Here is a 10,589-nt window from a genome sequence, read left to right as displayed (position 1 = left end):
AATTTTGTCTAAGAGTTTTGCTCAAAATGGTCAATTATTGGAATTAATGGGTTTCACTCTTGATTCAAACCAATTTCTGATCACATTTGGTGAGTCAATTATCATGTATTATGCCTACCTTGCTGTGAAAGACACTGTCAAATGCCAATTCATTGGGATGCAAAATATGTCACTTTTTTTTTTTCTTTTTTTTTTTCTTTTTTTTTTTTGCGGGATGCTAGATAGTAGATACGTCACTTCTTTTTTTACTTCATTTTTGTTCAATCTTGTTGGAGAGGATTTGTTGGCTTTTTTGATATTTGAATGAGATTCAAGTATTTTTCTTAAATTCTAGCAATCTGCTTTGTAATCTTATACTACCTACTTTGTGTAAACTTAGTTCAATTTATTAAAAGTATCAATTTGTGCATGTAATTTGACATTTTCTTTTTGATCTATCAAGTTCTAAGTCAGGATGCATTGATAGCTTAGGGTAAGCACAGCCATTCTTGGTTGTCATTTTGATCTTATAGAAAATGTTGTGATATTCTGGACGAAATGGAGTTCATAACCTCTTTATTTCTTTTCTTTTATCCTCATTTTCTTTTGTATGTCGAGAATGTGGATCTACTTCCCCTTGTCAAAATTTTGTTCTGGGAATAAAACTTTCTATTCTCTTACAGCTTTGTGTTGCCGACTGCAAGAACTTAGATCTTGAGATGGGCATTGAGTAAGTGCAGTCTCAGATCATGATCTCGGGAATTGCTCTTTTTTCCATGTTAAGACCATTTAATTTTGGGGGTAAAATTTGTGCAAGAAATTCTGGGTTGCTGAGTGGGGGGCTATCATATCATCCGTCGTCATTTTGGGATAGCATGGTGTTGGGCATGGTTGGAGTAAGATGTGTTCAAATACCAATCATAATTGAATCATGGTGAGCGAGGGTTCTCTTAAGAAATTTGGAGGTGATCAAATAACAAGCTAGAGAAGTGTTATGGTCTGCCTGGTTGAGACTATTGGTATGAGCTCTAAATGAACTTACAGGTGCATTGACCAACGGTTGAGGGCTACCAGCTTTACTCTGGTATTTGACTCATATGAAGTGGAGATGCCAATTTATGTCATATGGTGGATTTTTTTCACTGCCTAGATTTCCATCCGAGGGATGAAATTATTCTCGTGGAGAGACATTGATTGAGCTGTATTGGTGTAAGGGCCATCTGAATTATGTGTAGCAACTTCTTGATCTATTTGTCAGGTTCATAAAGGGTTGATTTGCAGGTGAAGTTTGGGATCTTCACATTTCATTTCCTACGTCATCCTGCAAATTAGGGATTTGTTTCAACTAAATATATGGTAGTGTGAATGGGCATATCAATGGCACCCGGTGGTTAATAGTTGGATTAACTGGATTCCTTTCATCGTATGAACTCTTACATACTTTTTTTGTGGTCAATGACTGAAGGTATCATTGGTCATTTCAAGAGGATATGGTTAAGCCCGCTAGATTCTGCAGAAAATTATTCTAGCAGCATGCATGGAAATCCATTGGTCTATTTCTGAAAGCCGTGGAGGAACGAACTATTGTGACCATGCAAGTAAGATTTGGAGTTTGATTTCTGAATTAACCGAAGAGTAGGATGGGTGCCATTGTTTAATCTGGTTTTTGGATGCTTCAATTTGTGTGGATTTTTTAATGACGGTTTTTTTCCTGTGAGCTTTTCACTGTGGTCTTACTGAGCCTCCCAGGTGCAATTCAACTGAAGAATTCTGTATTTAAGCATGGGTTGATTATGCTGTGTGATTATTTCTGTACGTGTTGTTCATTTAAGATTGGGCTATCGGTGGATGTCCTTCCTCATTGCCAGGACATCACCACACTGATTTTTTTTTTCTTCAAGACTTGTGCTTTTGGTCTCATTGCTGGGTTTGTGAAAAATTGGAAATAGATTACCTGTAGGCTATGATAATTCAAAATGTGGGTTTTACATGTACTAACACTGGACATGTGGAAAGAAGGACGTGTACATTGCAAGTTGCTATGGTTTTGTTATCTTATTTGCTTCTGTTCAAGTTTCTGATGATATGGGTGGTAACGTATTGAACGTATACAGGCAGTTATCATCAGAACTTTCTCTCTTGTCTGCATCTTTGCACCTTCTATTGCTCTGTCCACAGAGAGGAGATGCCAACAATGAATGGCAATGGTTGTCAATTTGTTTGGATGGTCCTTTTGCAGTTGTATCAGGGAAAATCTTTGGAGATATATGGATGTTGTACATCAAATAATCTTCCTATACAATATGTTACTTTTCTTAATATCTTATAAATCCACTACCATCTTTCTTTCAGGATATAGAATACATGCAGGTTCAGCTTCTCCAACACGTCATCGGGATGATCACCGGTATGTTTCTGATTTTGATCGTTCTGGTGATCTCATGCGGGGCCGTGAATTTGGAGGCAGGAGCGATCATGGTAGATATCGAGAGACTTCACCCCATTACAGTCGAAGAATAAGTGGTGGCAGGCCATATGGGAGAGGTTTTGCTCCTGAGCCATTTAGAGGGGAACGTAGTAATAATCCAAATGTGCGTCCTAGGGATGGGGATTGGTATTGCTCAGATCCTTTGTAAGTACTCACCTAACACCACAATTTGATATATATATATATATATATATATATATATATATGACAATGGATTTGCTTCTTTTATATACAGACGAACATTTGTTGATACCCATGCCATTACACCTTTTTCTCATATGAACGAGAAATTCAACCATTGCATGGAACAGGATCCTTTTCTATTGATATGTCTTTTGGTTGGTTGAATTATTATTACTTTTTGTTTGGAGGAGTTGATGATTGTGTGTGTATTTTATTTTTATGTTTTTGAAAAATAGTTTTGAGGCTGCTTTTCTTGAAAGCATTTTTTTTCATATGTATTGCTTTTATGGATTTCAAAAAAGAAAAAACATATTACTTTTAAGTTGCTTCCTCAGCGTGGCCGCTGGGCACGTGATGTGAGAGAGAGGAGCCGCTCCCCTATTAGAGATCCAATTAGATCTCCATTGAGAGTCTCGCTTCGGTCTCCACGCGGCCTTCCACCAAAAGACCTCCGTAGAGATGTGTTTGTCGAAAGGGAGCACATTTATAGGCGCGGCCTTGGACAAGAGCGCGATGGAGGTCCATTTTAGCGTTGAAAATTGAGCAGCACCCCGTAATCTGTGTTTACAGCCTTGGAAAGAGGATGTTAAGAAGAGCCTGCTTAATTTTTTCCTGACAGGCCCTGTGTGTCGAAACCTGCTATTGGGGTCCTCTATCTTCTGCCTCGTGTATTTCGTATTTCGTATTTCTTCTTATTATTGTATGGTGTAGTTAGTTGTTGACAGCCTTCAAACATATTGAAGTAAATGCCTTGCATATATACGGTGTATCTTTGGTTTATTGGTTTCTGGGCAATGGTTTTGAACCGTTATTATCTTCACATAAATCATTTTGGTCAGGCTGTAGTTTGGATTTTGCTACTTGGAGGGAGCCACCTCTGTTTGGTTCTTTTTCAGTGATCGGATCAGACGGAGAAGATCTACAAATTTTGAGGACAGTTGCTTGCTTTTCACGCAGTGTTTGTTAGATTACACGATCTTACATGAACCTTGACGTTTATTAACTAATACGTTTCTACACGAGCCTCGACTTTATTTTATCAAGGTCAATTACTTATATACTGTAATAATAAGGTTGAAATAACAAGAAAGTCAACAAAAATTATTATCAACTGAATATAAATATTGGTAACGAGATTTGTGAAATATTTATTTATTAATTTCCGGATTTCCACGAAATTCAAAATGAACCAGTTTAATTTATGTAATGGTATAGGATTTGAAGTTGTCCTGGTGATGAGATTTAATCCTGACCGTCCATTCATTTGTTGTACATGTAGTCGAAAGTAGAGGATCTCCCATTTTTACCTCCGAATTCCAAATGCGAGTCCACTACTTGAGCGGCTAGCGCCAAATTTATTTCTCCTTTTCTTTTTCTATTTAATATAGTTTTTAGTAACGGAATCTTATTTGATTTCCCTCCCTTTTTCACAAGATCCTTCAATCAAGTCTCTACACGTGTTCCGAAGGTATTTTAACTGCATACGTGTCGTTCAACTAGTGGCAGATCCATGGGCAGCATGTTAATCTCGCTTGCATGGGAAAACACCTTGACTTTCGTTATCTGACGGTCAAGGGCTGGAGCATTCTTCACTCTATGAATTTGCACCGTTAGATTAGCTGGTTAAACATTCGCCGTCTGATGGATCCCACTGGACCAATCTCACCGTTCAATATTTGGAAAAGGTTGAAATTCAAAATCTCGCAAGGGAGAGAGACGAAGAACGTAAGCCTTCTTGCTCATCTTCTTCTTCTGTCCATTCGTGTACTGTATACAAAATCATTATTGTGTAGCCCTAGACGGCTCTTTCGAGTTCCCTTCTCTTCGGCTGTCTTCTAGTTATCGGAAGTCCTTGTGATTTTTCAGGTATTAGAGGCCAGCTTCAAAGTCGAAGTTTTTTCAGTTTCGAAATTGCGTGTTTTTGTGCACGATCTGTACCGCCGGTATTGGACTGGGATTCTTGCTTGAAATTCGTAAGATTGAGTTGATTTCTGGACTTTGAATTGATGGTACCGAATTTGTGGATTGGGAAAGTTTTTTTGAAAAGATTTGAAAATTTGTTGGTAGTGGTTTGGTTTGGCAGTTGGAATTTAAATGTAATGGTGGGAAGTAGAGCATCCGGAGATGGACGATTTACCCCCGCAAAATGCTCAAACTGGTAGTGAGGAACCGGATAGCGTGGTTGCATTTGATGTTACTGCTAAGAAACTAGTTAGACAGCTGGATTTTGCGGAGTTTGGTGGTGCAGTCTCACCAGCGCTCCCTCATTTTCAGTCTCAGTCTCGTTGTCAATCAGAGTCACCAGCCGTGATGGTGGTGCAGAGTCCGTCGCAGCCGAAGTCCCCACAACATTTGATGGTTTTGCCCGTCGGAACACAATCGCCTCATCCTGTGGCTGTGAGGTCTACTTGAGATCTCTTGCTTGCTTTGACGTATTCTTTGAGCTTTATCAAATATTTCTCTTTTTCTTTCTGATGGGGAAGGGAGGGTGGGATTTCGCAAATTTGTTTCCATTTTTATAAGTGATCTATACTAATAAATAAATTAGCTTCTGAGTGTGATATTTGACCAATTATGTCGTCCCAATTTCACTTTTTTAACTTCTAACTTGTTAAATTTAAATTCTGGATTCCTGAAATGTCGTTTACTCCAAAGTTCCCGCCCCCTCCCCTTCCCTCCGGGGTTAAAGTTGTTTCATTTTTTTCTTTTATTGGGGGTATAATATGAGCTTTTTGTCAGTGGTTCTTTAGTTGTTGCTTAGTTATATCTCGGCAGTTGTTACAATATATTTGGCCTCTTCGCTTCGTAGTTTTTGTCCCATTATGATAGTGTAGACAATGACAAAGTACTTCAACAAACAAAATCTTTTCTCTCCTCGCTGAAAGCCTGAAATTGGTTTTGAACTGATCAGATTAGTGAAACATTCTTTTGGGGAAGAGGTTAGTTTGGTGTTGCTTTCAGTGCAGTTGGAAAATTTCTTGTGCTCTTTCTTCTTCATCGCTTTGGTGTATCATTGATTTTTCACAATGTGTATAATTCTTTCTAGGAGTTTCTATGTGTATCTCTCATTAAAGAAATATTTTCACTCTCTGTATTTGTCTTTATTATTTTTTATATCTTTCTGCCCAACCCCCTTTGTGATTAGGATGGAATTTGACTCTGTTTCTGCTTAAATATATTCTAGCACTTGTATTTAATGTGGATCAAGACTTGTAATCTCTCTTGTTAATGGAACTTCAATTTAAGTGTGTTCTTGAATTTTATCACTAGTAAATTTGAATTCAGTGCCTGCTCATGTTTTTAACTCATGTGTGCGTCTAAGTATGAATGAGAACTTTGGATAACTCTGTTAATTAATGAGTGACTCAGTTTTTATTTATTCTTGTGACCAGAAAGCCAGATTCTCCAAAGTCACGATCAAGGTCTGTAGAAACAAAAGATGCTACTCCAAAGAAACAAAAACAGTGCAACTGTAAACACTCACGTTGCTTGAAGCTGTATGAACATGATCTATATGCTTTCACAAAGTTGCTTACCCCATGAGTTAACCTTTTTTTCTTAATGCTTTCTAGTTATGTGCTGTCATATATCCAATGCCTTATTATGGTTGTTCTGATCAGTAGTTAGATATGCCTAACAGGCTTTGTAATCCTGTAATATTTATCAGTAGTTTCTGGATTTTGATTTCTCTTTGGAACTCTCATAATGGAGAATATGAGTAAAGTAACCTGATATTGTGAATCTTTTGTATCTTTCTCCACAATGAATTTTTTGTATGAATATGCAACTGGTAGCCTTCAAATGTTCACCATACCTGAAACTAAATTAATGAACAGGTACTGTGAGTGCTTTGCATCTGGAATATACTGTGATGGTTGCAATTGTGCAAATTGCTATAACAATGTCGAGAATGAAGTTTCTAGGAGAGAAGCAGTTGAAACTACTTTAGAACGTAATCCAAATGCATTCCGACCAAAGATAGCTAGCAGCCCGCATGGACCACGAGAAAGCAGGGTACGTATGTTGGTCTAAGTCTGAGTGTAATGGGCGCTTTTCATCATGGTTGTTTTGTATGTAAATAAATTTATTAACTGAATGAGGAATATTATGTATTTAGTTAATTTTATGCACTTTACGATTCCGTTGAGAACCTTTTTTCCCCTTTTGTGTAATTAATTAGAAAATAACATTATACCATCTGAATGACGTCACATTAATATCTAGCATATGTTATTCTATTGTCCTGATGTAATTGAGGAATTAAGCAAATTTCTGGTTCTGGAGATGGTCGGTTACCTAGTCTAGTAGAACTTAGAGCTATCGTCAGAGGTTCCAAGTTCTTCGTGGGTGATAAGTTGATGTTGTGATTTCCACTTTTGCAATATTTCGATAGTTTCAGTGGAAACATGTTACATTTATATATTGCAAGGGCTTAGTTTTTGTCCGTGTCGTTTTTCGTCATTAAAACTAAAAATCTTTATTCTTATCACTTTTCACTTGGAATATGTGAATATAATGTTTTATCGTCACTGCTATACGATGCAGAGATTGACCATGTTTTATTTACAACGAAATTAACTATTTTGAGCACCTGTAGGATGAGATTGGAGAGGTTGTAATGCTGGGAAAGCACTACAAAGGATGCCATTGCAAGAAATCAAGTTGCTTAAAGAAGTATTGCGAGTGTTTTCAGGCCAATATTCTCTGCTCTGAAAACTGCAAGTGCATGGACTGTAAGAATTTTGAAGGAAGTGACGAGAGACAAGCACTTCTCCATGGTGACCATGTCAACAACATGGCTTATATTCAGCAGGCAGCCAATGCTGCAATAACTGGAGCTATTGGATCCTCTGGTTATGCTTGCCTTTCCACTTCAAAGAAAAGAAAAGGCCCAGAGCTTTGCTTTGGCCCTACAGGGAAGGATACCCCCTGCAACAGCATAGCACAATTTCATCAGGTAGTAACTTCAAAAAGTACAAAAAATATAAATTTGATTTCTGAGAATAAAGTTCTTTCCCAAGTGCCAACATTTTATTGTGGAAAACTGTTAGTTTGTTCATTGTTACTATAAGATTGAAAATAAAGTTTTTGTGCTCTCATCATAATAATAAACTTTTTAGTGGTGCTAGGCTTCTCTGTTCTTAATTTAGCTAGAAATCTTTTTTTGTTAGTAACAAAGTTGTGCATTTCAATGCTACATTTTAGTGAGTCAGGGCTCATGATCTAGACACTAACTTCTTTTTGTGTGTTTATCAGGCTAATAATATGTTGTCTTCTGGCGCATCTACGTCATCTCCCCTCCCTGTTGCTCATGCTGGCAGCCCTGCAGCACCGGGACCTTCAAAGTTTTCATTCAGGTATCAGTTGAGTGGCTCCTGGAATTTGTAGTAATGCAGTCTAACCTGCTTACTTATTGAACTAGACATGTACCATTCTTGAAGGTCCTTATTGGCAGACCTCATCCAGATGAACGACTTGAAGGAGCTTTGCTCAGTTTTAGTGGTGTTATCAAGCGAAGCTTCCAAGAATATAGCAGGTAATGTGTTAAAACTTTCATGGTATTGCCAAGAATCTAAGATTTGTCCAGGAAGTTAGAGAGCTGTGTGCAAAATGATTGGATCAGCTGCGTTGTGAATATTTTACGCAATGAATATATGCCTACATACATCAATAAGCACTTTCACTCTTCTTGTCATTCTGATCTGAGTTTTTATGGCCAGTGAAGTGTTGGGGTTTAAGGTCATTCAATTATTGGTCTATCCAAATAGTGTTTGTGGTTTGTCTCAATACAAGAAATGCATTAGATGTCCCTCGTCAAGTTCTTTCCTTCTATATATGGGTCAAGTGGGTATTTAGGACAGAGGGCCATGAGGTATGGTAGCTCTTTGTAAATAGAGGCGCATTTCTTTAGCAAATATCTGCTTTAAGAATATAAATGCAGAGAAGAATTTTACTCTCAGACCTCGTAAATTAGCTTTTGGAGGTTAAAAAATAAAACACTGGGAAGGACCTCCCGACGGCATGAACAAATAGTGTAGTCTGTTTCTCATGTCCTGGAAACACCTCAAGTTGATTAATCTTTATCCTCTTAGGTTAGTTAAGTTAGATGCTAATTTTTCTCTTTTGAGAATCGGACAATGCTTGAATAGGAGAAAAAGTGGCAACAAAGGAAAAGCTCGATGCTGCTTATGATTTTGACCGTTGTGGTCTAAGTTTTAGCAACTAGTATACTCCTGGAACCTTAAGAAACTAGCATTAATTGAACTCCATAAACGACACAAAACTAAGAATACCTGTAGAGACTTAAAAAACATCTTATATCTCATCGCTGATAAGCATCCCCTTCCGAACTTCCCTCCGCAAATTTGCCAAGTTTTCTGTATGTAAGACACCTTTCAAATTATGTTGTATTTCTCTTTCACAAGGTATCAAATCTCACTTGGTTTTCTGAATCCATAATTTCCGTTGAAGCGGAATAAGTTTTAAGATCTAACCAATTGTAACATATTTCAGCTCTTGGTTTGTTTATCATAAACTTAGAACTTAAAAGGTGTTGACCACCCAAATGAGAATTCTTTATATATCTGTCCAGAACAAAGAATTGCTGAGAAGCAGATAAATGATCCACTGCAGATTTCACGTGCTTCAACTGGAGATAGGTCACAGGACCAGGAAGCAGATGCGAAAGCCGCAGATGTCGAGTGTGGAAGTTTAAACCAAGGTGATAGAATTGTACATCATAATTCCAATTCAGATGGTTCGGACACGACAAGGGCAAGGTCGATGTCCCCTGGAACTTTAGCTTTAATGTGTGACGAAAAGGATACCATGTTCACGGGAGCTGCTCTAGCTCATGGGTTGGCAGGCCATGGTTGCAACACATCATCACATATGCTTGATAAGTCTGTATCAGAAGTCTACATAGAGCAGGAACGGATTGTTTTGACAAAGTTTCGAGATTGTCTTAATAAACTCATCACTCCTGGAGAGATAAAAGGTAAGCTTGGGTCATTTTGCTTGATAAGCTATTAATATAACCGTGTAGAAGGCAAGACTCAAAGGAATTATTGAAATTGAACTATATCTGCGGTAACATTGAACATTTAAGGCTGATACTGATTTCTTGAAGAATTATTCTAGCATATTACTGAATCTGCCAGAAAAATCTGAAAGTTTATCCTTAAGTCTTTTGTTTGTAGTCGTTCTTCATTTTCTCTTGATTTAACTAGTAAGATGTAGTGAGCATGGGAGTTGAATTTGACATCCCAATATAATCCAACTCATACTCTAGCTAGTTTCTTTTGAGTTTTTGTTAATTTCTTATGTGATGTTTCGATAGATCAAATAGTCATGTTTATATTATTTGTTTCCAATAAATGAACTAACTATGCTCTTGAATATGGACATTGTAGAAACAAATTCAGTAGAAGCGAGGAATGAAAATCACAGCAAGAATTTCACCTCAAACAGTGGTTACCGACAGAGAACTATTAGCAATGGGGTCGTAAAAAATGTCGCTCTCTCGGCACCCAGAATACCACCAATCGATGCTGCAGCTCATCATACTAGTAATAAAATTCTACCCCTACCTGAAAATGGGAAAGAGTAAACCACAAGTTGGCAGAGAAGTACAGAAAAAGCCCAGGAAAGCAACTGGTGTGTTGCTCCATCTCTGTAGTGACAGTCCAGTATTCATTCAGGATTTTGCTTCCTGAAGCTGGTCTGTTCTAGTCAGTTGGTGGCCTCATTTTACTCTTATCTTATTCGTTTTTATATCACCATTGGAATTAGAATTCGAGGCGAATTTTGAGTTTCAACCGTAGATAGAAATCTTTTAATTGCTAATCTTTGTACCAGATAAATAAGAGAACAATAATTCATCCCATTTGATGACCAATGAAATAAAAGATTTGCTTCATTATGCATTTTTAGTTCTAAT

At 37.5% G+C, this 10,589-nt stretch overlaps 1 protein-coding gene and 1 long non-coding RNA gene across 2 annotated transcripts; both read left to right on the top strand.

Annotated features, from left to right (window-relative positions):
• LOC111441121 lies at positions 1-3,430 on the top strand. The gene is made up of 2 exons (XR_002710077.1): positions 1-89; positions 663-3,430. It is a non-coding gene; the product is annotated as an uncharacterized LOC111441121 (long non-coding RNA).
• A 927-nt stretch (positions 3,431-4,357) lies between these two features.
• On the top strand, positions 4,358-10,574 carry LOC111433528 (protein tesmin/TSO1-like CXC 5). Its single transcript, XM_023070593.1, has 8 exons — positions 4,358-5,052; positions 6,043-6,147; positions 6,487-6,664; positions 7,248-7,607; positions 7,907-8,007; positions 8,092-8,186; positions 9,243-9,647; positions 10,063-10,574. The coding sequence occupies exons 1-8, from the start codon at positions 4,775-4,777 to the stop codon at positions 10,257-10,259; spliced, it is 1,719 nt and encodes a 572-aa protein (XP_022926361.1). The 5' UTR covers positions 4,358-4,774; the 3' UTR covers positions 10,260-10,574.
• The last annotated feature ends 15 nt before the right edge of the window (positions 10,575-10,589 follow it).

This window comes from Cucurbita moschata, unplaced genomic scaffold (assembly GCF_002738365.1).
Source record: "Cucurbita moschata cultivar Rifu unplaced genomic scaffold, Cmos_1.0 Cmo_Scf00003, whole genome shotgun sequence".
NCBI lineage: Eukaryota > Viridiplantae > Streptophyta > Magnoliopsida > Cucurbitales > Cucurbitaceae > Cucurbita > Cucurbita moschata.
This window is presented reverse-complemented; position numbering and strand designations above follow the sequence as displayed.

What these genes read in the sequence shown, in the direction of transcription:
- LOC111433528 (XM_023070593.1), top strand. Translation starts at nt 4,775, where the DNA reads ATGGACGATTTACCCCCGCAAAATGCTCAAACTGGTAGTGAGGAACCG. An exon ending in CACTCACGTTGCTTGAAGCT is followed by an intron (nt 6,148 to 6,486) that starts GTATGAACATGA and finishes ATTAATGAACAG; the next exon opens with GTACTGTGAGTGCTTTGCAT. An exon ending in GCATAGCACAATTTCATCAG is followed by an intron (nt 7,608 to 7,906) that starts GTAGTAACTTCA and finishes TGTGTTTATCAG; the next exon opens with GCTAATAATATGTTGTCTTC.